The 26819-nt window shown below is 35.7% G+C and overlaps 5 protein-coding genes across 8 annotated transcripts; 3 read left to right on the top strand and 2 right to left on the bottom strand.

Moving 5' to 3' along the window:
* The first annotated feature begins 806 nt into the window (after positions 1–806).
* LOC142552351 (putative protein phosphatase 2C 72) lies at positions 807–3133 on the top strand. The gene is made up of 5 exons (XM_075662109.1): positions 807–1097; positions 1479–1808; positions 1908–2022; positions 2278–2501; positions 2713–3133. The coding sequence occupies exons 1-5, from the start codon at positions 924–926 to the stop codon at positions 2890–2892; spliced, it is 1023 nt and encodes a 340-aa protein (XP_075518224.1). The 5' UTR covers positions 807–923; the 3' UTR covers positions 2893–3133.
* Positions 3134–3184: 51 nt separating this feature from the next.
* LOC142552352 (uncharacterized) lies at positions 3185–12221 on the bottom strand. 3 transcript variants are annotated; one of them, XM_075662112.1, is made up of 6 exons: positions 12113–12221; positions 5957–6059; positions 5794–5891; positions 5299–5404; positions 4107–4250; positions 3185–3672 (listed from the first exon to the last, which is right to left on the bottom strand). In XM_075662112.1, exons 2-6 carry the CDS (start codon positions 6008–6010, stop codon positions 3418–3420), a joined length of 657 nt encoding a protein of 218 aa, XP_075518227.1. In that variant the 5' UTR covers positions 6011–6059; positions 12113–12221; the 3' UTR covers positions 3185–3417. The 3 variants fall into 3 exon arrangements, with proteins under 3 accessions (XP_075518227.1, XP_075518225.1, XP_075518226.1); XM_075662110.1 differs by having other exon boundaries at positions 5794–6059; XM_075662111.1 differs by lacking the exon at positions 12113–12221 and having other exon boundaries at positions 5957–6373.
* On the top strand, positions 7631–11061 carry LOC142552350 (uncharacterized). Of its 2 annotated transcripts, none has more exons than XM_075662108.1 (2): positions 7631–9088; positions 9171–11061. In XM_075662108.1, exons 1-2 carry the CDS (start codon positions 9023–9025, stop codon positions 9651–9653), a joined length of 549 nt encoding a protein of 182 aa, XP_075518223.1. In that variant the 5' UTR covers positions 7631–9022; the 3' UTR covers positions 9654–11061. The 2 variants fall into 2 exon arrangements, 1 of the variants encoding a protein (XP_075518223.1); XR_012821732.1 differs by having other exon boundaries at positions 7634–9088; positions 9171–11046.
* A 1122-nt stretch (positions 12222–13343) lies between the features above and the next one.
* LOC142552349 (vacuolar-processing enzyme-like) lies at positions 13344–18618 on the top strand. The gene is made up of 9 exons (XM_075662106.1): positions 13344–13622; positions 14807–14971; positions 15050–15206; positions 15360–15445; positions 15537–15736; positions 15970–16018; positions 17005–17214; positions 17566–17772; positions 18169–18618. The coding sequence occupies exons 1-9, from the start codon at positions 13416–13418 to the stop codon at positions 18349–18351; spliced, it is 1464 nt and encodes a 487-aa protein (XP_075518221.1). The 5' UTR covers positions 13344–13415; the 3' UTR covers positions 18352–18618.
* An 89-nt stretch (positions 18619–18707) lies between these two features.
* LOC142550819 (uncharacterized) lies at positions 18708–25771 on the bottom strand. Its single transcript, XM_075659866.1, has 4 exons — positions 25661–25771; positions 25076–25572; positions 19471–19732; positions 18708–18884 (listed from the first exon to the last, which is right to left on the bottom strand). The coding sequence occupies exons 1-4, from the start codon at positions 25769–25771 to the stop codon at positions 18708–18710; spliced, it is 1047 nt and encodes a 348-aa protein (XP_075515981.1).
* Positions 25772–26819: the final 1048 nt, after the last annotated feature.

The raw sequence follows: 26819 nt of genomic DNA, 5'->3' as shown, positions 1-26819 counted from the left end.
TGGAAGGAATCTGTATTCTGAATTTGTCATATTTCAATTTTTATTTTTATTTTTTGATATATTTCTTATCTTTACCGATCAAATTTTTGTCGTTATCAGTCGCCACTTTCCAAAGATTTGAAAAGATATCTTCATTTAGGCTTTGGTATTCATTTTCCAGAAAATGAAAAAAAAAAAAAAAAAAGTCAACGTTCACCATTCCAACAATGGATTTTTCGTATTTGTTAGACCTTTTCATCGGATTTTTATTTAGATCTTAATTAATTAAAATGAAACTGAGTCTGGCTTAATTAGATGTGAACGTCGAAATTAATTATTGAAATGGTTGGAGCCAACTACATATACATAGATCCGTTTGCGCGATGCAAGGTGGTTAACAGTCGAATTAAAAACACTAATTAATATTATTTCAATTGAAAACGTAACTAGCCCAAGACCAACATATAATAAATATATAACAGAGAATCGAGTAATCTTTTTTATGCATCGATTAACGAAATCTGTATCACAATTCACAACACGTCTCTGATTAAAATATATATCTTATCATATTTATTTTTTCTTCAAAAGATTATCGAATTTAAAACACGATCACTTTCCAAAGCTTGGCCAGAGCTTTTTCTTCCAAAGTCAAACTAAATACTAGTGGTTATTACATCCCCAAACTGATAAAATCCTACACAAGTACACCTAAGATGACCTTTGAAATGAATCTTGGGTTACTCATAAATAATTAAAAACTATCAATTATTGAAAAAGATTGGGTCTTTAAACTTATTAAATGCCACTAGCACTCTTTCAAGTATACAAATCCGTATATTCCATGGTCCCCGATTCCCTATATATGGGGCCTTCTCCTCCATTTGTTGGATTCTAAAGTATATGCACAACAAGAAAACTTTCGAGCGTTGAAAAAACAAAAAATGGGAATCTGTGCATCTGTTTCTTCATCAGAAATACATGATGATTCTTATGGCCATGAAAATTCTGTACATTACAGAGAAGTCAGTGCTTGTAAAAATAGATTCCAAATTGGTTCCACATATTCCCATGCAGGAAGCAAAGAGTTAAATCAAGATTCTGCAATTCTTTACCAGGTACATCTACTTTTGCCTTTTATTTAACGACTGTTTTCGTGTATGATCCACTGGTATAATGAAAATGTTTTTTTTATAAAACTATCATGCAAAAAGAGGGAAGACTGTCTTTGTTGGATCGCCTAGTCCACTGGTTTCTCATTTAAATATATTCCAAAGACGATTTGGATACATGGAATTTTCAGTCTTACATGTTTTCAAATACATATAGTTTGAACTGAACAGTTTGTTGAGACTTGAGAGGCTGTTGATTCTCTAATCCCATTTGTGAAGATTCTAATATTATCAAATGAGATTCTGATCTATCCTATTAACACATGAATATGTGATGTAATTTAGTCGAACTTTGGAGCGATACTTAACTTCCTGGCACTTATGCAGGGCTATGGCATCGAAGATGGAGCATTTTGTGGAGTTTTTGATGGACATGGAAAAAACGGACACATGGTCAGCAAGCTAGTGAGAAACAGGTTACCTTCTCTGCTGCTAAACCAGAGAAATGCCATAGCAAAGATCGCTTCGTCTCCAACAAATATTGCTCAAAACGATCTGAAAACCAAAACTTATGATAAATCAGAACCAACTAAGAATTTCTTTAAATGGAAAGAGGCCTGTTTGAGTGCATTCAAAGCCATGGATAAGGAAATCAAGATTCTTGACAGTTTGGACTGTTCTTGCAGTGGAACTACCGCCGTTGTTGCTGTCCAACAGGTATTGTAAACAACTATTATCTGAATGCGTAGGACCAATTAGAGTTATTTGATTGATGTTTGAAGGAATCACATGGTATTCCCTTTCTTTTCCCTACAGGGTGAAGATATAATTATTGTGAATCTAGGCGATTCGAGGGCAGTTTTAGGAACAAAAACCGTGGAAGGGGTTGTGGCGATTCAGTTAACTACTGATTTCAAGCCAGGACTACCCTGTAAGATTCTTTTCCATGATAGAAATGCTAAAAAATAAATGCATATAAACTAAGAAACCCAATAAAAAGTAGGCTTTTGCCATGCTGAACGTAGACTTTGGGTGGGTTTTGATCCAGTAAACACCCTTGAATCGATCTAAAGATGTGTTCTAGACGGGTTTAACATAGAATTTCCCCAAAAACATCTACGCAACACGGTTCTGCTTGTGTATAAACGATGCTAATATTTGCAAAAATCAAAATTTTGTTTTTCAGCCGAAGCTGAGCGAATAAGGAAGTGCAATGGCAGAGTACTGGCACTGAAAGAAGAACCGCATATTCAGAGAGTATGGCTTCCTCATGATGACTCTCCAGGCCTTGCCATGTCGCGAGCTTTTGGAGACTTTGTGCTCAAGTACCATGGCATAATTGCAATCCCTGATATATCTTATCATCATTTATCTTCAAATGATCAGTTTCTTGTTCTGGTCAGTGACGGGGTAAAAACTAAAAACCCACCCAAATACAAATCTAATTTCTGCATTAAAAATGTATCAAAAAGTTGTTGGTTCTTACTTTCTACCACACATCATATAAAACCTTATGTATAAGTTATCACGGTTTTGACAATCATGCATATACTTAACACACGATGATATAAATCGAAATATTATTGAACTAATTTACCAAATTTGTGACTTTTTTTTTCAGGTGTGGGACGTATTAAGTAATGACGATGTTATTGCAATAGTTTCTGCTGCACATAGCGAAGAGGCAGCAGCAAAGTCAGTGGTGGATGCAACAATTGCTACATGGAAACACAGGTTTCCGAACTCAACGAGAGATGACTGCACTGTCATTTGCCTCTTCTTGGATAAGATGAATGCATGATAAAAATTTGGGAGAGTTCAGATTCTTGAGTATGCACAGTTAGTTCTCTTGCTCATTATCGCCCATTGGTCACTTGGGTGTGACAAAACTTGCTCGTTAGAACCTGAAACGTACTCGATTACAGTAAGATAGAGTTGGGAGTGAATATTGGTCGTTGCTGGTATTTGTCATGTTTCGATGCAAAAGACGAATAAAGCATTTTGTCTTTGAAAGATGAAAAACGATTATATATTACATAATAGTTTATTGGCGTCTATTTTAGGATCATGTACACATGCATAAAGTAAAAAAATTTTAAACAAAAGAAAGTGTAACGAGAATCATCATAATATAACCCCAAAAAATTGAAATACGTGAAGAAACAAGCATCAAGCCAGCCTTCATGTTTCTGATCATCCCTCCATCCAAGAGGCACAAAAAGGAAAATAATCAACACAAATAGACCTAGTTCCCAAAAAAGGTGTAGAAGGAGGATTTGGATGAAGTTCAGGGACTTTCAAATTAAAAATGGTTCGATCACAAGTTCTATCCGTCTTTGGGATCCTCTCCTTCGAGAAGATCATCGTATGTAACTGGCATTCGTATTCGATTATGAACAGACGTACGTTTCTCTTCGGTAGAGGACTGTTCAAGCTGGTTCTGATCATATGACAAAAGCTCCAGACCATTCGATATCTTGGGTTTAATCTGGTTAACTGTATTGAGAACCCTTTTTTCAGAAGAAGATTCTGATTGTTGTGCATGTTCTTGCTTATTTTGATGATGCTGCTTGAATTGATTCTGCAACAAGTATCAAACCAAATTGTTACTAACTCGATAGATGCAGATATACGAGGGAAAACAAACAGAGAAATCATTATTAGACCGTAATAAAATACAAATATTGTCCATGGCCAAACAGTAGGAATAGTGATGAAGAAATTGGTTTTAAGCAAGCAATTCAGTACTTGAATCACATAAGTGAGTGCATATGTAAGAAAATTTGAGGTACACTTTCTATGTGATGCATGCATTGGTTGCAGACATACGAGGGAAAACAAACAGACAAATCATTATTAGACAGTAATAAAATACAAATATTGTCGATTGCCAAACAGTAGGAATAGTGATGAAGAAATTGGTTTTGAGCAAGCAACTCAGTACTTGAATCACATAAGTGAGTGCATATGTAAAAAGGAAAATAAATAAATAAAATACAAGAGTAGAAAGTGTACCTCAAATTCTTTCCCCTTTCTCATGATCTCTTTGTAAGCATTTGGATCACGAGCTTTGATGATATTCCACAATATGCCACCACCATTACGAAAACGGCCACCGTCAGCAGTCTTCTGACCTCCACAGGCCTGAATGGCATCAACCTGCACGTTCATGTTCAATGTAACATTTTTTTGAGTGATGCGTGAGAAATTAAAAAAAAAAAAGTCGGAGAAGAGGAAACTAATAATAATCTTATCAATATGGAGAACTAAGATCTTGAAAAAACCTAAGGTCAATAGTAATGTTCAGCCATTCACATGTTATAAGTTCAAAAATATCAACCTTCATTAAAAAATTTATGAGTGGTTCATCAAGAAGCTATCTCAATTCTCAGATCAAAGTTTCAGGAGAGCGATAGCAAGAAAATCTTCAGCCAAAAGAATCTGCGATTGAGGGAAAACAATACTGAGAATCAGAACTAAGGAGGGAGAAGGAAGTAGACTATATCCCTAAAAGTTGTAGAAAAAGATGGTTAACCAGAATCTCACCTTTAATCACAATACCAAGGATCAATTCCAAGTTTTACCAAAACAGTAGAGTACTAGTGACAGATTCTAATACTTTCATGAGTTAGCAGTACGAGATAAGTCGGAAACGGTTCAAAGGTGAGAGCAGCGTGGTTAGTCTATGATAATGATGTCATAAAACCTAAAGCACACTGCCCCTACCAAGTAAAACACATATCAAAGTTAATCCAAATAGGGATAAGTTCTAAGATTAACGTGGATCATTTTGTCACCAGAACAAGTTTTGGAACCATGTCGAAAAAACATTTTGCATTGTAATGAGAAAGCCAAATGTCGGCTAAGTCGGTTTTTTATCAAACGCACTTTATCCCATTTTTAGATTGTAGATCTTGCATCGCACTGCAGTGTAAGTACAATAACTCCCTCAAGTCAGTTAACCAATTAAGAGATCATAAACATGCAAATCATTCAAGCAAAATTCTCTAACTACAGCACCGTCAAAGTCAAGTTTAGTACAATTTGTAATTTTAAAATGAACATCATCAGCAAAATTCTCTAACTACAGCACCGTTCAAACCGTCGAAGTCAAGTTTAGTACAATTTGTAAATTTAAAATGAACATCATCAGCAATAGTTGGCCAGAGATGAAGTGGTACAACAAAACAACGCAACAAAGTCTTACCTCTTTGACGAGATCACTCAAAGCAGAGACGCCAAGACAACCAACAGCAGTATACATAAGATAAGATTTTCTCTCTCTCAAACGCTTACACGCATTTAAAACAAACCTACAAATATTTATACAAAGGAAATAGTCACCAAAAAAATGAAAATAATCCTAAAAACAGGGAAATGTTGAATTTGAAGCTAGCAAAGTTAGAAAACACTGCATCAGAAAATATGAATCCTTGTTGGTAGGCAGACTATAGAGTACATGTCCAGAATATAAAGAAGCAGGTTGCGTCTGTGATGGTGTTCGTTTATCAACACAAAAAGGTACAGAATTCTATTTTGCTCTCTATAAGTGATATAGCAACTTCTCAGGCCACCGTGCCGTACAAAAATAGTGTAACATAAGGCTATGGATGACAATAGAAAACCAAAAAAATACGAGGATGAAATAATGCCAAAGGGATACTATAAAATGAACAAAATCTTGCTTCAAAATGTTTCAAACCTGTTGATATCAGTAACATTTGGACCAATGTAGTTGTCTGTCTTTTGCTTGTTTTTCTTTTTCTTCTTCTTACGTCTTGAATTCCTCTTGTTGGAAACCTGATTAACTTCAACATTACAGCTTACTCCTGATTCAGCCTTTGAAATAGGTTGAAGTAACTCACCCTCTTCAACGTCTTGCATCTCAACATCTTGGCCATCCTCAATACCTTCATCATCGTAAATTGTGTCTAGCACACTCTCTCCTACTTCCATGAAATCAGCAAACTGCGGAAGTTTCAAAGTCAGATATTCACCACATAAGGCCAAAAATGAATCTATATTTTTACTCCTAATTTTTATTAATAGTCAAATTCCGCTGAAAATGATCAAGCCTGGGGAACAATTCACATTCGCAATACAGCTAAATTTAATAATCGACATATCTTGAGACCAAAAGCACAAAAGAATTAAGAATATTTCTGGAAAATGCTAGGAACAAATATGCATCTAGTTACCGAGCATTTCCAATAACTAAATATATAATAGCACATTTTCTTTATTATTCAAAAAACATTAAAGGGATTATTAAGCCAGATGTAATAATTTTCACATCGATGCAACCATTACAGGTAAAATTTAACAATTTGCAGAAGCATATATATATTAAATATGTTCACATGCCAAAGAAAAAATAATTAGAAACCCTACCAAAATCCAGAATTCCCAAAAACAGAATAGAAGTGACCAAATTTCCCAGGAAAAAAAAGAAAAAAAAGCCGAAAACATAAAATCAAGCTACAAACGAAAGTATAGAGAAAATAAGAGAACGAAAAAAACAACAGCTACCTGCGAGTATCGAAAACAATGTGTAAGCGATGTTAGAGCCCCTTATGATGTGGGTTCTATATGATTGGGTCATATATTGTTGGACCAAAATTTTCAGCTTTGGGCTTTTTATATCTCTCACTTAACCAATAGCTCATTCAATTGAATTCAGACAAAAATATTTGAAGTCGGGATCGATTTGTGTCTTGATGGAAAAATAAACATTTTTACCTATTAATATAGATTTACATGGTAATGATGTTAACAATAATGAAGTCAAATGTCAATATTTCACGATTGACAACCAGGGTAGATCATTTGATTAACAACAAGAAAATTGTGTCAAAAAATTTCGTGTGACTTTTTTTTTTTTTGGATTTGACAATCAAATCCATGAGTTAATTTAGTGAAATTTTTCAACTTTTGTGAAATATATATTGTCTGAGGTCAGTAGCTCATCAAACTTGAACCCAATATATTTAAACCTAGTGATTGCAGGAAGCTTAACTTCAAGGATTAATCAAGTGATGGTAGGCTCGAAGACTGTCCCGAGAGGTTAAAAAGCAAGGAAAAGAGTGAACTATGTCCTAGACAAGGAATCATAGCTTGGAGCTCGCCCATAGTTGTAAAAAGCGCTCGCCTCGCAAGCGCAAGCCGAGGCGGGCCCGAGCCATCAGTGAGATACCACTCTGGAAGAGCTAGAATTCTAACCTTGTGGCCTGCGAGGCGAGGTGAGGCGCTGTAGTTGCGCTTCAAGAGAAACTGAAGCGCATCAGGTTGAGAAAGCCCACGCCTCACTGCACTTCAACTTTGTTTGTTGGGCGAGCGCTTGTGCGCTTCAAAGAAGCTGCAGGATTTGATATTTTTTAAGAGCCCAGATCCAAAATCCAATTTTAAGCCCGGCCCAATTGTAAAATAAAATTGTCTAAGAAATAAGAACAGCCATGCGTAATCAGTAATTCTCTGCCTCTGCCCAAGTCCAGTCTCCAGTGGTCTGCATCTATTTGACGCTGCGTCTCTTCTCTGTCGCCGCCGTCGCCGCCACCTCCTTCTTCCCTTTTTCTTTGCTATTCAAATATTGGTAAACCCTAAGTTTAGGAAATTTTGTAAAAAAATTTAAATTGTGTTTTTTTTTTTATTTTTAATAATTTAATATATGATTTATATTTATATTTCAGTATTTAATCATGTCAAACACAACGATTCCATCAAATCGAAAAGATATTGCTTGGAATTATGCAACACTTCCGTATCCTAAAAATCCAAATATTGTATGCTGTTGTTTTTGTGTCAAAATAACAAATGGTGGGATTTATCGGCACAAGCTACATTTAGTTGGGGACAATAGAAATGTGAAAGCTTGTCCGAAGTGTCCGGAGCATGTTAAAGAAGAAATTAAAGAGTTCATGCAAAAAAAGAATGTTTTGAAGAATCAAATGGATGATATTCCTCATTTAGATGATATTGTTGATTTGGAAGAAGATGAGGATGAGGATGATATACAAACTAAAATGAAAGGGAAACGACCAATGTCCGGCCCTACGGTGCAGGGTAAAAGGTGTAAACAAGCAGAGCCTATTGATCTTTATTTTGCGAAAGATGTAGAAGAAATTGTCAGACAGAGACGTGCGAAAAATAAAGGCCAGTTTGATGAAAATAAGAAGAAATTAAGAGAATATGCGGTTCAGAAATTTGCTAGTTGGATGTATGATGCCGGAATTCCTTTTAATGCTGTTAAATACGATTCTTTGCAACCTTGTATTGATGCTATTGGGACTTTTGGAGTGGGAATGAAACCTCCATCATATCATGAAGTAAGAGTAAAGTATTTGAAGAAGGAGTTGACAAATACGAACCTGTTTCTCAAATCCCACGAAGAAGATCATGCTAGGTATGGTTGTACAATCATGGCAGATGGGTGGACGGATAAAAAAAGTAGAACTCTTATAATTTTTTTGGTAAATGGTCCTAAAGGAACTATATTTGTTGAATCGGTGGATGCTTCAAGTTATTCTCACACTGCTAATAAGATGCATGAGTTACTTTCAAAATTTGTGAATAGAATTAGAGAACAGAATGTGGTTCAGGTTGTAACAGATAATGCAAGCTGCAATGTTAGAGCATGTAATATTTTAAATTGCAAATTGAATTTAAAATCTGATTTTTCGATTTTTAAAGTAAATTTACTTCATTTTTTCTGGTCGTCTTTTGGAAAACAATTTTCCACTCTTGTATTGGACTCCATGTGCAGCTCATTGCTTAGATTTGATGTTTGAGGAAATATTCAAACAGTACTTACTTATAGTATAGATACAAACTTTGAATGATAAGAAATTTAATCTTATATTTTTTTGTGTTTCAACTTTCAAGCTGATTGGTGGGCTTCTTATGGTGCATCAACACCTGAATTAAAAACATTTGCAATGAAGATTTTGTACCTCACATGCTCTTCTTCAGGTTGTGAACATAATTGGAGTGTATTTGAACATGTAAGTTAGAAGTTTTTTTTACATATTAAATTTTATATTATGGAGTATGAACCTAACTTCTTACTTTCTATTTTTTTGGCAGATACATTCTAAAAAAAGAAATAGGTTGTCTCAACAACGATTGAATGATTTGGTATATATCAAATACAACAGAGCGTTGAGGCGAAGATATGCCATGCGAGAAAAGATTGATCCTATTTCTTTGTCAGAAATAGATGATAGTAACGAATGGTTGTTGGGAAAGTTGGATGATAGTGATAACGAGAATGATGATAACGATTTGGTCTTTGAAGATGAGGATTTGCGTTGGAGTGATGTAGCACAAGCGGTTGGGGTGGGTGAAAGTGCATATGACTTTCGATCTCGAAATGCATCTACTTCAAAAAGGGCATCATCATCCACTTCAGCAAAAAGAAAGCAATCTTCAGCTCGAACTAGTCTTGTGGATGAAGTGGATCAAGAAGATATCAACATTGATAATGAAACTAAAGAAGAAGATACCGATGGATACAAATCAAGTGATAGGGCCGATGACGTAGATTTGGAAGATGAAGATGACGATTAAAATGACATTTGATATTTCATCTATCACATTTTGAAAGACTTTTTATTTTATTTTGATTTTTTTGATAATATTTTGTTTATTGTGGCGTGACGTAGATTTGGAAGAGGAAGATGACGATTATAATGACATTTGATATTTCATCTATCACATTTTCAAAGACTTTTTATTTTATTTTGATTTTTTTGATAATATTTTGTTTATTGCGTTTTTTCCGTAAAACGAGCGCTTCGCGCTTGAAGCTCCAAGACACTTGAGCGCTTTTTTGCGCCTCGCGCTTTTGACAATTATGAGCTCGCCCTCTTTAGGGCCAAACTCTTTCAAAGAGATCGAGTGCACGTCTCAAGTCAACGGAAGATCTTACTAAAAATGGCGGCGTATCAATTTGAGAAGAGGGGCCAATGTACTTCATATGCTCTTAATGGGAACAAGGATCTATGTGGATTTAGGATGATGTAGACTATTTGTAATCATGTTAGGGTGATCCTCGACACGAATAACTAGTGATTCTTGAAAATGACTTGTACAAGGGTTCTGAGATTGGTTGTTTAGCCGAATTCCAAAGAGGACGATATCTTAAGAGGGGACAAAATGAATTCCCATTCATCGAAAAAGTATCTAATTGGACAATGGATTTATTCGAATTAAGGGGATTTAGTTTTCTAGGTTGTAGACCCCAAACCTTGCCAAAATTAATATCATGCTCTCTTTATAAGTGTCATGTTTGGTTTATGGTTCGAGAACTAATGTATCTTGCATTCAATTTCACTAATCACTATATATTTTTCAGTATTTAATTTGAGCGTTGGATGGATTATGACAGAGCACACCACCGACCTCTTTCTAACACCGATTCCTTGATTTAAGGCAACTAGATCGTCTAGATATTCAAGTTGGGCATTTGGATCATTATATCAACACTAATTTAAATCAGTGATTATTCGGATATATTGATTGACTCATATTTTTCTCGGAGCATTTTATAATGATAAAACTCGCAGCAATTATTCTTCAGTTTGTACTTGGTAAAATGTCGAGATAACATAGTAGTTTGCAAACGACGCAAGTCAGGTAAACAGTACGATAAATTTTGTGTGATATGGTCATCTAATAAGGTATTGATAACTTTTTCGTGAAATATTATTTCTCAAGCATGTGTAGATGTGTATGGTGCGATTTCTTGGTTTGAGGGAAAAAAATTTTGTCGCAGGATTCGTTGCTCTACCTTTGCTAGAGTTGAGTTCACTCTTAGCCTTAAAAAGAAGAGTAGGTCTTTTGTGAGACGAATCACGAATCTTTATCTATGAGACGAATCAACCCTACTGATATTCACAATAAAAATTAATATTCTTAGTATAAAAAGTAATACTTTTTTCATGGATGCCCCAGATAAGATATCTGTCTCACAAAATACGACATGAAACCATCTCACACAAGTTTTTGACTAAAAAGAAAGCACTTTCTCGCATGTTCCATTGTCAAGAAAAATTATTAATCTACACGCCTATGTTAAAAAATATATATGATTTTAGATTCTAGACTTGGTAAATAAGTCGTCATATTATTTCTAAATACATTGTAACTATACGTTAAATTTTCTTCTTTATGTTTCATTTTGATCAAGGATTTCAATTGAAATTAAAGATTTCATGTTAATAATTACAAATTCATTAGTTTGTTTTGAAAAATTTAATAGAAAAATGATTTTAAATTCTCAATCAACTAATTATTTTTTGAGTCAGCATGTCAAACTCGTGTCAATATTAAATAATTTCAAATTCTTTTTCCAAATGCATATTCCAATAAAATTCCCATAAGTCGCATCCAAATACAAACTAGTTGAATAGATGTGAAATCATAAATCATGTTGTTCGGATGAATTAAATTTAGGTGATTTTGAAATTACTTGATTTAGGAGTACACATTTTTTTCAACAACTGTTTTGAAATTCAAAGTCACGAAATAATGTCATTTGAAATATACACTACAAAAAAGGGGTAGCGACGGTTTGGAGGTCGTGTCGTCTTCTATAGCGACGGTTTTTCAATAACCGTCGCTATCATAGCGCCGGTTTTGTTGAAGAACACAGTCGCTTACTTTAGCGATGGTTTACATACAAACCGTCGCCTGATTGAAGTGACAGTTATATACAAACCGTCGCTAATATAAAGCGACGGTTAAAAAGCGACGGTTTAACTTAACCGTCGCTGAATGAAAGCGACGATTTTTTCAACAAAACCGTCGCTATTATAGCGACGGGTATTGACAAAACCGTTGTTATATTAAGCGACGTTTTTTAAAAAAACCGTAGCTTAATGAAGCGACGGTTTTTCATCAACATGTAAATAAAAAATTAAAATTAATCAAAATACTTAAGCAAAATTTCATAAATAAAATATTACGCAAAAATTAAAATTAAAATTAAATATTAAATTTTTCTATAAAGAAAACGCTTTAAAAACCTGGCGTGCGCGAAGATATGCAGATCCACGTAACGTTGGAAGATCACACCGACGAGCAAATCTACGAAATTAACACGAACAAAACGTTAGTAAAAATAAAAAAACCGAAACTGCGAAAAAATTGATAAGACTTTCGCCACTACCAGAGAAGAAAGGCGAAAATCGCTGAAGAAAATATTCGCGAACCTCGGTATATAAAGAATCATAGCAACGAATTTTTCAAAAAACGTCGCTCTTAGCGACGGGTTTTAGTTAGACCGTCGCAGATAGCGACGGGTTTTGTAAACCATCGCAATTTCAGAACGGCTACACAGCCGTCGCTATTGCGACGGCTTTTATAAACCGTCGCTAATAGCAATGTTGCGACGGTCCACCATTATATTGTCGCACATGACGACGGTTTAAAAAATATCGTCGCTAATCCAATCGTTTTTTTTAATGATATGACCTCAATTTGAACGAGTTCAATTTAAAGAATATATTTTATAATGATTAACGAATATGAAATAAAAAAAAAAACCTTAATCATTTAAAGTAATGAACCGAAATAATGGAAATAAAAACACCCTCAAGTGGTTCAGACACGATGAATATGTCAATTCAATTAGGAAATACATATATATGGCATCAATTTGTGCACCTCTCTCTATTTATATATTCAAATAATTTGTCATTGAATAAAATTTTGAGTACGTCTCTTGTGAGACGGTCTCACGAATTTTTATCTGTGAGACTGATCAACCCTATCAATATTCACAATAAAAAGTAATCATTTTAGCATAAAAAACAATATTTTTCCATGAGTGACTCAAATAAAAGATCATTCTCACAACATACGATCCATGAGACCGTCTCACACAAATTTTTGCAGAAAATTTTAGGCGGACTTATTTTTAAAAACTCATCTCATAAAAAATATCTTCTGGCAACATCAAGATTCTTCATAAATCAATTTCGTAGTAATTTCACAATTCATGTCCGGAAAAGGAGTTTTTTTTTTTTTTTTAAAAAAAAATAAACTAATATGCGATCTAATATATTATATATCTTAAATGTGACATTATGTTGCTTTTTTATTAAATTAAATCAGACAAAAATAGTTGAAATCTTTAATCCAATGAAATACAATAAATCTTTTTATTCAAAAAGTAAAGATTGGCCCAACCAGTGAAATACAATAAATCTTTTTATTCAAAAGTAAAGCGCTATTCGTGCCCGGGCAGAGTAAGCTGAGGGGATTGGCCCAACCACTGGTCTGTCAAATAATTACATATTTCCTTGTATTATCATCGCAAGGGCAGTCATGACGAATCGCTCCGCCTGTGCGCTATACCTCCTTTTATTCTCCGTAGTAGCCATCGCCGATGCCCGGGATGACTTTATCGTGCTTCCTTCTGAGGAAGCACGCGTATTCTTCGAGGTAACCGCCGGAGCTGAGAACGATTCCGTGGGCATCAGGTGGGCTGTCTTGTTGGCCGGATCCTCTGGTTACTGGAATTACCGCCATCAGGTGATTACGCCCCTCTTAAATTGCTGATTTTTTTATTCATCTAATATATATATATATATATTCTTGTATAGAATTTGAGCTCCGAATTTATGAATTGATGACCTGTGATTATGAATTTTTGTTTTCCCTTTCTATTTTTCTGATGAAATTTGGCGATTTTTTTTTCTAGCGTGTTAGATTTTCTGCTATTTACGTCGTGTCGGTAATTGGTATTTATTCCACCGAGCGACTTACTAAGTTCAAATTCGCCTGTCAAAGCCATGATCCGAGCTTATTAATAAGTTTATGAACTAATTTCGTTAAACATAATCTGGACTAGCGAGCCAACTCATGGACCAATCTCTAGCTTATGCTTGCTCCTCTATACAAAACTCAATGAGCTTGAGCTTAATTTCTTGCAATCGAGCTAAACAATTCGATAAACTACTTGTTACACACCGTTATTACTGTCTAAGTCGATCGTGTTGTGTGACCATACTCTTCAAATGAGTGTCTGCAATAGGCTTCTTAAAAATAAAGAAAGAAGATAAGAAAGGTGGATAGTAGGGAAGGGAACGATACACAAACTGGAATGTGAGGGACTAGAGATGAGAAGCACAGAGAAGAAGCTCATTTTCTATATGTTACAAAACTTTCCTATGTTTAAGATATATCTATTGTATTTATATTCTAAACGATATAAGCCATTTGCGACTAAATGTAAAATTCCTAGTCAATTATGATGTCGTGTGAACACGTTTTTCTCGAAGCATCTTTGTTTTTCATATTGATTGATTTATGTAGGGGATATTAGGGGAATGTCAATTGGTATTTTTGTTTTAACTTTAACCATGTGCGAAGCAACCTTCGCAAATAAATGTAAATAGGAAAATTTAAAGTATACTTTTACTTGTTAAGAGAATGTAATTTCAGGTTAATAATAGCCAAGCAAAATTAAAGTTGATGATGGAACTCTACCTGAAGATTAGGATGCTCTAATACCAAAAGAAATATTCTATCTACACTGCAAAAGAAGAAGAAAATAAAGTGACTATGAAAAGTATACATCTGCCATTACTATGCAGTCCAGCTTCAAGATACATGTCTTTAAAAAATGAAGCCCTTTATGTTCAGGATATGCATTTTGACTTTTTGATGTTCCTTCAGTCAACTGGCACTGATACTAGTCCTTACATTTGTGATAGGCTGATGTATGCCATGCATATCAAATCCTAAAAAAAGGTGGTCTCAAGGATGAAAATATTGTGGTTTTCATGTACGATGACATTGCTTTCAATGTAGAAAACCCAAGGCCAGGGGTCATCATCAACAGTCCTCATGGCGAGGATGTCTATAAGGGAGTTCCAAAGGTTTGTCTTATTCCCGTGTCTCTAATTTGCATAGTGACAGTTAAAATTTATTTCTCTTTTCTCACTCTCCTGAGGCAGGATTATATTGGAGATGATGTAACTGTGGACAACTTTTTTGCCGTCCTTCTTGGGAATAAAACTGCTGTTAGAGGAGGTAGCGGGAAGGTTGTCGACAGTGGTCCAAATGATCATATATTCATATTCTATTCTGATCATGGTGGTCCTGGGGTGCTTGGTTAGTGAGCTACTACTATTAACATATATTTACCGTTCAAACTTAAGCTTACAGTATTTAGATCTGATAGCATCACTTTCTAAATCTTCTTTCCATGTTTTATTCATTGACTGCATTTGATTGCTTATTTGGTGTACTATATTATATGGTCAGGGATGCCTACATTTCCTTATCTATATGCGGACAATCTGATCAACGTTTTGAAGCAGAAACATGCCTCTGGAACATATAGGAGCTTGGTAATGATTCTGGCTTTTATTTCATGTTGCAATTTTTTACCTGTTGAGCGAGATTAAAGATCTTGCACAGCTGATATATCAACTTTTTTAGGTATTTTACCTTGAAGCTTGTGAATCTGGAAGTATATTTGAGGGTCTTCTTCCTGAAGGCCTTAATATTTATGCAACCACTGCATCAAATGCGGAAGAGAGTAGCTGGGGAACCTATTGCCCTGGAGAATATCCCAATCCTCCCGCAGAATACGAAACTTGCTTGGGTGACCTGTATAGTGTTTCCTGGATGGAGGACTGGTATGCATTAGTTTTTGCTTTTTGGGCTTCTATGGTTGACAGGGTATACTTGAACTTGAAGTGCATCAGCTTATATGCAAACTCAGCAAAGTTTACCTTTATTTTCAATGGCTACTTTACTGAAGCTAATTACCCACTCAAAAGCAGTTCCATGAATGAACCTATTCCTACTTCTACTTCCACTTGTCATATTTTATATTTTTTATTGATTTTCATTTTGTGACCATGAACAGTGATGTCCACAACCTTCGGACTGAAACCTTAAGGCAACAATATCAACTGGTAAGATCTCATCAAACTCTTTCTTTACATTGAGCAATCATATCGAACTAGTATGTTCTTTGTTTATTTTTCTTTTTTAAAAAAACGCCACACTGGGTGTGCTCTTACTATAAACTGTAAGAAACCAGGAAGGGGGACTAAACAATCGAAATAGTCTGTTGGTTAGGGGTGTCAATCGGGTGGGTTGGGTCGGGTTTCGGGTCGACCCGCGAAATTTTTTTTATTTTTTTTTCAACCCGAACCCGAAGTAACCCGAAAACCCCCAACCCGAACACGAATCCGTATAACCCGACTCAACCCGTCTAATCCGCCTAACCCGAATTTTATTTATTTTTTTAAAATTTTTTAAAAAAAATTAATGAAAAAAATTCAAAAAAATAAAAAATAATAATAATATTTTAATTTAAACACATAATAACAAAGTTTTCGATTTAAATTTGAAAATTTAATCGTAGAAAATTAAAAGTATATTTACTAAATCAAATAAAAAATTGTTAAAAAAATAAAAATATGCAAAATAAATATTAAATGATGAAAATTTATCATATAAATATACAATAAATTTTGTTCAAGTATACAAAATATAAAAATATAGGTAATATTTTAAAAAAAAAAAGTTCGCGGGTCAACCCGCGACCCAACCCGAAACCCGCCTAACATGGCACTAACCCGAATCAACCCAACCCGAACCCGAAAAACCCCAACCCGAACCTGATTTTTTTCGTGTTGGGTCGTGTCGGGTTGACGGGTCGTGTCGCATTTTGACACCCCTACTGTTGGTTGATAGAACAATGTTGAACTCCTCATCATTTTCATACAAAAACTGTGCACAAACTTTCCATGTAATGGACTCACATGATCTTGGGAATGCGACGTTACAAATACGGGGTTAAATTGCTTTTATGATATTTTGTGTATCATATCCTAAACGTTTCGTGTTTTTCCTTATATCGTTTTGGAATGAATGCATATGTTGATATGTGCAGGTTAAGACAAGAACTGCTAATGAGAATTCTTACTATGGCTCCCATGTGATGCAATATGGTGATCTGAAGCTAAGTGTGGGTAATCTTTATACATACTTGGGTACAGATCCTGCAAATGATAATTTCACTTTTGTTGATGAAAATTCTCTTCGGCCATCTTCAAAAGCTGTTGATCAGCGAGATGCTGATCTTCTACATTTTTGGCATAAGGTATATTCAACTTTTGTGGAAGTGAATGTGTTTATCATGGTGAGTCTATTTTTTGTGACTACATCCGGAGATTGTTGTAGAGCAATTAAGCTGCAGTTATGACTGAATAGCTGATTAAATAATGTTAAGACCATCATTTAATAAATTGTGCCACTTGAAGTGCCTACCTTTATACTTGAATTTGATGGATGTATAGTTACAGCAATCTGTACACGTACAACTCGTAACAAATTGAAGGAGGTAGGCCCAAAACTGTGAGAGCCAACAGACATGGCAAGATTAGAACCTAAGAATAATTTTCTCCGGCTATAATTGTTTTTATGACTGCTTTTCTCAATTCACCTGTGACAGTATCGCAAAGCTCCTGTAGACTCTGCTCGGAAAGTTTCAGCTCAAAAGCAGCTGGCTGAAGCTATGGGACACCGAAGTCATATTGACCACAGTATCGAACTTGTTGGAAAACTTCTTTTCGGAATTGACAAGGGTCCTCAAATGTTGAAGACCCTTCGACCTGCTGGGCAGCCGCTTGTTGATGACTGGGCTTGCCTCAGATCAATGGTAACTTAATATCATAATTCTGTCCCTGTAAGAAAATTTGTCAATTATGAGTGTCAGGAGTCCGCTAAAATGTTCTTCTCAAGTCCTCACTCCCTAAGCATAGTTTGCTTTTTCTGTAACCCATAATGACAACTCAAATAATACTTTTTCTCTTACTTCTGAACAGTTATGCTGAATCAACTCTTTGATTCTATTGATTGATGTGCATCTTAGTTCTTTTCCAGGTCTTGCTCTGATAGTAAAGATCAATTCTGAATGTCTGGCGTTTCCCTCGAAAACGATATACACAATGATATACACAAATTAAATTTAGCATTATTAATTCTGTGTAGATCATCTAGCTGTCAATCTTAGATCTACATCCTAGAAATGATCCTATTGTTATCTTTTGTACAGGTTAGAAGCTTTGAGACTCATTGTGGATCGCTGTCTCAGTATGGGATGAAGCACATGCGCTCAATTGCCAATATCTGCAATGCTGGTGTGAAAATAGAACAGATGGCCGAGGCCTCAGCTCAAGCCTGCACCAGTTTTCCTTCCAATTCTTGGAGTTCTCTCCATAGGGGCTTCAGTGCTTGATGTCTCAGTAAAATTCTGGAAACACGAAAACTTCTCTTTCATAATGTAAATTGTTGGCTTCAATTATAGATTACAGTGTTGATACAATCTATTGTCAGATACAATACCTCCAACGTTTATACAGATTAGAGGTGCATCAAATAATGTTATATAGTTCTTGTTGATGTTGTGCTCTCTGGGAAATATTATAGATATCCCTCAGAGCTGGGAAACTGGTCGAATTCGGCCTTGTTATTATATCTTATCATAAGTGGAAACTTTGTATTATTGTCTCTTTCAAGCTGAGTGTTTGCGTATCATGAAATATAGTACTTAAAAGTTCATATCTTCTAAATGTTCCGCTGTGGATGAAATTGTTAAACATGATAAGGTCTCTTGGTATTCATTAATGAACTTACAGATAACCGTTTACCAAATGGATTTACATTAATCAACCCATGAGAAAGGTTACTCCATACGGTGACATCCAACAGTGGCAGCCATGTGGGGGCTGTGACATTAATAGGCAATGGAGTGCTAGAGAACATGTGAGTCTGGCTAACATGGTGGAATATCCAGTTGTTTAACATATAATATAAATAGTAACTGAATGGATGAGATTTGCCATTTTTTTATACCGTATTTTAGGAAATGTTTGGATTCATTTTTCGGACCACGCCTTCCCTTTCGAGAAGTTATTACTCCAAATACTTTTTCCCGCAATTTTACGTTTTCCAACTTAATCAGCACGTTTAGCACTAAAATTATTTTCTTCTTTTAAAAAAACTTGGCAAATTATTATTAAATATGCTAAAATGACGTTATATCCATGAGAAAAATATCTCATCCAAAGTAAATCCAACACCAATCACATTGTGTAAAAAAAAATTTTAAAAAAATATTTTCTAGAAATTAAGCAGCAATGCAAATCCAATAACGGCATTGTGAAACTATAAATTTCGATTTTACTTACTTTTTTTTTTTAAAACACGTGTAGTTAAGATATATTCCTGACGTATATTTATTGCATGCCCGTCTCATTAATTAATGCTAGAGAGATGCGAAAGAAAAAAAGTAACATCAGATTATATATGCCATATTATATGATAATAGAATACAAATTATTTTTTTCAAAAAAACCTCCGTGCGTGAATCTTTTGGTGCTTGCATGAACTGACTTTGTGTCTGAACCGCAAAGCTTACATATGGCCTTGTAACAGTAAGATACAATAGTCGACCTATTAATCTCCTGTATGGTCCTGCAGGATCAACCAACATTTTATCATTAGTTTTTCCTTCCAACGCAGTGTCATCAAATTCAGTAGTGGTTAACTTCAGATGCTGCTGTCGGCAAGCAATTGTGAATGCATTAAATGCATGTCGGGAGTCAAAAATTGGGCAGCTGAATTTTAAACGTGGGTTGACAATTTCATGGAAAGATGGTCTTCACATTGACAAGGGGTTCTATAAATAGAGCTCCACCTTCATTCTAAAATTATCCCTTCTTCAAGTTTTCTCTTATCTTATAAGCATTTGAGTGCTTAGTTCTATAATATTTGTGAGGTGCTTTGTTCTCCTGTATTAAGAGAGTGTGTGTTCTCTTTGGAAACACAGTGAGTGAGTTGTACACCACAAAATATTATAGTGGAATTTTTTTCATCTTGCCCGTGGTTTTTTACCCTAATAATTTTTAGGGGTTTTTCACGTAAATCTCGGTGTCCAGTTTATTCTTTATTTTCGAGTTTTATTATCTCAAATTCCGCACGTGGGACCAACAAAGTGGTATCAGAGCCTTGGTTTAAAATTTCTTAAAATTCTGAGTATGCTCTGTAGTTGCAGCCTAGACTGATCTTCCACATCAGAAAATTTGATAATTTTTATTTAAGGCGGGATTATTTTGTCCAGTCTACTAAAAATTGTTGTAGACATAATGGCGGGAAGGTACGAGATAGCGAAATTCGACGGAAGCAATTTTATGCTATGGAAAATAAAGATACAAACAGTTTTAAGAAAGGAGAATTGCTTGACGACTATTGGAGATAGACCGGTGGAGATTACAGATGATGGAAAATGGAATGAGATGAATGATAATGCTGTTGCCAATTTACACTTGGCTATAACAGACGAAGTTCTGTCAAGTATCTCTGAGATAAAACAGCCAAAGTTATCTGGGATACTCTGAAAAAGATGTACGAGGTCAAGTCGCTACACAACATGATTTTCCTAAAGAGAAGACTTTATACTCTTCGGATGGCGGAATCCTCATCGATGACCGACCATATCAATACACTAAATACTCTATTTGTCCAACTCACTTCCATGTGGCATAAAATAGGGAAAAATGAACGTGCGGAGCTTCTACTTCAAAGTCTACCAGATTCATAAGATCAACTTATCATCAACATTACCAACAATATTCTTATGGGCTTTCTAATATTCGACGATGTCTTAACTGCGGTTATCGGAGAAGAAAGCCAGCGAAAGAATAAGGAAGATAGGTTGGTAACATCGAAGCAAGCAGAGGCTTTACCGATGATAAGAGGAAGATTTATGGACCGTGACTCCAGTGAGAGCCAAAGGCGAGGTAGATCAAAGTCGAGAAGTAAGAAGAAAAATATTTACTGCTTTAAATGTGGCGGTAAAGGGCACTTCAAGAGAGAGTGTACGAGTATCGATAAAAGTTCTCAAGGAAATGCAGCCAGTACTTCAGGCAGTGGTGAAATATTATTTAGCGAAGCGGCAACAGTTGCAGAAGGCAGACACAAGTTTTGTGACACATGGATTATGGATTTAGGAGCGACGTGGCACATGACGTCTCGGAGAGAATGGTTTGATAATTATGAACCAGTCTCAGGAGGATCTGTATTCATGGGAAATGATCATGTCTTGGAAATCGCTGGGATCGGTACTATCAAAATTAAAATATTTGATGGAACCATTCGCACCATTAAGGACGTACGACATGTGAAGGGACTGGTGAAAAATCTTTTGTCTTTGGGGCAATTGGATGACATCGGGTGCAAAACTCGTATCGAGAACGGGATCATGAAAATTGTGAAGGGCACGCTTGTGATTATGAAGGCGGAAAAATTTGCTGCAAATCTGTATGTACTTTTGGGAAAAACACACAAAGAGGCAGAACTAGCTGTTACATCAATTGGTTCAGGAGAAGAATTAACAGTGTTATGGCATAGAAAGCTCGGGCATATGTCAGAACGGGGGTTGAAAATTCTCTCAGAACGGAAGCTGCTGCCGGGACTTACAAAAGTTTCACTACCCTTTTGTGAGCACTATGTTACCAGTAAACAACACAGATTAAAGTTTGGCCCTTCTACTGCCAAGAGCAAAAGCATATTGGAGCTGATTCATTCGGATGTTTGGCAAGCACCGGTTGTATCCCTAGGAGGAGCGAGATACTTTGTCTCGTTCATTGATGATTTCTCTAGGAGATGTTGGGTGTATCCAATCAAGAAGAAATCAGACGTTTTCCAGATCTTCAAAGATTTCAAAGCGCGGGTTGAACTTGATTCTGAAAAGAAAATCAAGTGTCTGAGGACTGACAATGGAGGAGAATATACCAGTGACGAGTTTGATGCATATTGTCAACATGAGGGCATCAAGAGACAATTCACGGCGGCTTACACACCTCAACAGAATGGAGTGGCGGAGCGGATGAACAGAACCTTGTTAGACAGAACAAGAGCTATGTTGAGGACTGCAGGTCTAGAAAAGTCATTTTGAGCAGAAGCAGTCAAAACCACTTGTTATATTATCAATCGTTCTCCTTCAGTGGCGATTGATTTGAAGACTCCGATGGAGATGTGGACCGGGAAGCCGACAGATTATTCTCATTTGCATACATTTGGAAGTCCGGTGTACGTTCTGTACAATGAGCAAGAAAGATCAAAGTTGGATTCGAAATTCAGAAAATGTATCTTCTTGGGTTATGCTGATGGAGTAAAGGGGTTTCGCTTGTGGGATCCTACTGTTCACAAGCTTGTCATCAGCAGTGATGTTATCTTTGAGGAAGATAAAGTAAAGGGAGACAAAGGCACACTGAATTCAGAAACTGCTATTTTTCAGGTGGAAAATAAGACGGACGAATGTCAAGTTTCTTGTGAAGCAGTACCAGAGCACGAAGAACAAGAGCATGTTGAGTCTGAGGTTTCCAATGTGAGGCAGTCAACTCGAGATAGAAGACCACCAGGTTGGCTTTCAGATTATGTCACTAAAAGTAACATTGCATATTGTCTATTATCACAGGATGGTGAGCCATCGAGTTTTCACGAGGCTACTCAAAGCTCGGATGTATCATTGTGGATGATAGCAATGCAAAAAGAGTTGGAGGCATTAGACAAGAATAAAACTTGGGATCTTGTTACACTACCACAAGGGAGGAAAACCATTGGTAACAGATGGGTCTATAAGATCAAGCGTGATGACAATAACCAAGTGGAGCGGTATCGTGCTAGATTGGTGGTAAAAGGGTATGCTCAGAAAGAAGACATTGACTTCAATGAGATATTTTCCCCTGTGGTTCGGCTTACAACAGTCAGAGTGGTGTTGGCATTGTGTGCGATGTTTGACCTACATCTAGAACAGCTAGATGTGAAAACGACGTTTCTTCATGGAGATCTTGAAGAAGAAATCTATATGCTCCAACCAGAAGGTTTTGCGGAAAAAGGCAAAAAGAACTTGGTTTGCAGGTTGAAGAAATCTCTGTACGGTCTCAAACAGGCGCCGAGGTGTTGGTACAAGAGATTTGATTCCTATATCATGAGCCTTGGATACAACAGATTGAGTGCAGACCCTTGTACGTATTTCAAGAGGTCCGCTGATTATTATATCATTTTACTGTTGTATGTGGACGACATGTTGGTAGCAGGCCCCAACAAAGATCATGTCCAAGGATTGAAGGCACAATTGGCTAGGGAATTTGATATAAAGGACTTGGGACCAGCCAACAAGATTCTAGGGATGCAAGTTCACCTAGACAGAAGCAACAGAAAGATTTGGCTTTCCCAGAAAAATTATTTGAAGAAAGTCTTGCAACGCTTCAACATGCAAGATAGTAAGCCAATATCGACCCCTCTTCCTGTTAACTTCAAGTTATCCTCCGAGATGTGTCCTAGCAGTGAAGCAGAGAGGATGGAGATGTCTCGAGTACTATATGCATCAGCAGTGGGAAGTCTAATGTTCGCCATGATCTGTACAAGACCGGACATTGCTCAAGCAGTGGGAGCAGTTAGTCGGTATATGGCGAATCCTGGAAGAGAGCATTGGAGCACTGTTAAGAGGATCCTTAGATACATTAAGGGTACCTCGAATGCTGTATTATGTTATGGAGGATCAGATTTTACACTCAGGGGCTATGTCGATTCAGATTATGCAGGTGATTCTGATAAGAGGAAATCTACTACTGGTTATGTGTTTACACTTGCAGGGGGAGCAGTAAGCTGGGTTTCAAAACTGCAGACAGTTGTGGCATTATCTACAACAGAAGCAGAATACATGGCAGCTACTCAAGGTTGAAAGGAGGCAATATAAATTAAAAGATTATTGGAGGAGATCGGGCACAAACAAGAGAAAGTATCTTTGATTTGTGACAGAGTGCCTTGCATATCGCAAGGAATCCAGCTTTTCATTCCAAGACGAAACACATTGGAGTACAATTTCATTTTGTGCGAGAAGTAGTAGAGGAAGGAAGTGTGGATATGCAGAAGATCCATACGAAAGAAAACGTAGCTGATTTTTTGACCAAGCCAGTGAACACTGATAAGTTTGAGTGGTGTAGATCCTCAAATGGCCTAGCAGAAACGTAAGCAGCATGTAATGGCAAGATTAAAAAGATGTGTGGAGATGTGTTTGATTCTCAATCAAATCTCCAAGTGAGAGAAATGTCGGCAAGCAATTGTGAATGCATTAAATGCATGTCGGGAGTCAGAAATTGGGCAGCTGAATTTTAAACGTGGGTTGGCAATTTCGTGGAAAGATGGAAGACGCGTTTTATCCGCGTCTTCACACTGACAAGGGGTTCTATAAATAGAGCTCTCTCTTTCATTCTGAAATTATCCCTTCTTCGAGTTTTCTCTCATCTTATAAGCATTTGAGTGCTTAGTTCTATAATATTTGTGAGGTGTTTTGTTCTCCTGTATTAAGAGAGTGTGTGTTCTCTTTGGAAACACAGTGAGTGAGTTGTACACCACAAAATATTATAGTGGAATTCTTTTCATCTTGCCCGTGATTTTTACCCTAATAATTTTTAGGCATTTTCCACGTAAATCTCGGTGTCCAGTTTATTCTTTATTTTCGGATTTTATTATCTCAAATTCCGCACGTGAGACCAACAGCTGCTCCATTGGTGTATTAAAAGGTTTCGATCCCGATAAACCTGCTTCCGAAATGAGTTCCAGTACATATTTTCGTTGATTCAAATAAATCCCGTCCTCATATCTAGCAATCTGAATGCCAAGAAAAAACTTTAATGGCCCCAAATCCTTTATCTTTATGGCAGAATGCAAGTGATTCTAAAGATCTGCAATCGAAGCACCATCATTCCCCATAATCCCAATATTATCCATATAAAATAGTAGGATCGTAATATTCTTCTCTGTTTTCTTCACAACAATGAATGGTCATGTTTGGATTGTGTAAAACCCGCCTGCATCAGAATACTTGCAAACTTTTGGTTCCATTTTCTCGATGCTTGCTTGAGACCATATAAGAATTTGGGCAATCTACATACCTTCCCCCCATGAGTGCCAATGCTCGAGGAAAAACCATGTAAGTTTTCTCATCCAACTCCCCCTGAATAAAAACATTGGTTACTTCCATTTGATGTAAAGACCAACGAGAGGCTGCGGCGATGCTCAATAGACATCTAACTGTAACGATCTTAGCCATCGGACAAAAATTATCATGATAATCGATACCAGCAAGCTGCGTATAACCCTTAGCAACCAACCGAGCCTTGAAAGGATCCACGCTACCATTAGCTCTATATTTAACTTTGTACACCCACTTGTTTCTGATTGGTCTCTTTCTCAGGGGTAGATCAACGGCAACCCAAGTGTGGTTACTGTCCAAGGCAGCAAGCTCGTGATCCATGGCCTCCTTCCACCGAGGATCTGTAATTGCCTCGTCAAAGGTAACAAATGGAAGAAATAGAGGAAACAAAGGCTTGATATTGAGGAGAAAATTTAGAATAAGAAATGTACTGGTGAAAAGGATAAGATGTGGATGCTGGGGCAGATAAAGAAGAACAAATGGTATCCTTGGTCCAAATAGGAGGCCAAGAACTTCTAGTAGAATTACGAAGGGGAATGCACACTTGACAACAAGGGGAATTAACACTGGAAAAACCAGGGGCAAGGTCATAAAGAACAACTTCAGGGGAAGAAGGTGTGGTCAATGGGATATCATTATCATTAACCTTAACCATATATCTGTTATCTATTACTATTATAAATATATGAGTTTGAATTGTGAGCTTACCTTTTTACTCTTTTATTTATTTTATAATTATAATTTGTCATGTTCATTTGGTTTTTAAATAATTTTCTATGCTAGTTTAATATGTGTTAATTAATAGTGTACTTAACTTTCATTTGTGAGTTTTCTTTTTTATCCTTTCATTTGTTTTATATTTTGTCATGTCCATGGGTTCTTTAAGTCATTTTTCATGTTAGTTTAATATGATAATTAATAGTGTACTTAACTCAATCAAATTAATTATTATTTTGATTTTACTTATAAATTTATCATAATGTTGAGCACTTAACTCAATCAAGTTATTTATTATTTTAATTTTACTTTTATTTTTAAATTTAAAGTTTACTTTTATTTTTAAATTTAAATTTAATTACTTTAATTTATACAATGACATCAAATTAATAGAAAATCACTCTCATAATGTTATATATTTAAAAAATTATTAATATTACTAACATTAAAGTAATAATAGGAAGACGAATGGAGATGAGTGACATTGAAAAAAATTAAAAAATATTAAGGTCATATAAAACATCTTCTTCCCATTTACAATAGAGATATTTTAAGACTACTTACGTATCAACAAATATATGTGATTGAGAGAAAATATTTGTATGTAGGTGATTTCAATATAAACATTTAAGTTATTTAGTCAATTTTCGATATATGATGATAAATAAATATTATCTATTAAATATATGATTTTCATTTGTAACCTTACCATGTTGCCATTTTTTGTTTTATAATTTGTCATGTTCATGATGTTATTTAATTCATTTTTTTATGTTAGTTTAATAAGATCATTAATAGTGTACTTAAGTCAATCAAACTAATTATTGTTTGAGTGACATTGAAAAAAATTAAATAATTAAAAAATATTAAGGTCATATAAAACATCTTCTTCCCATTTACAATAGAGATATTTTAAGACTACTTATGTATCAACAAATATATGTGATTGAGAGAAAATATTTGTATGTAGATGATTTCAATATAAA

The sequence above is a fragment of the Primulina tabacum genome, chromosome 7 (genome assembly GCF_025594145.1).
Source record: "Primulina tabacum isolate GXHZ01 chromosome 7, ASM2559414v2, whole genome shotgun sequence".
Lineage (NCBI taxonomy): Eukaryota > Viridiplantae > Streptophyta > Magnoliopsida > Lamiales > Gesneriaceae > Primulina > Primulina tabacum.
The sequence above is the reverse complement of the archived record's forward strand: the minus strand, read 5'-3'. Positions and strand labels throughout refer to the sequence as shown.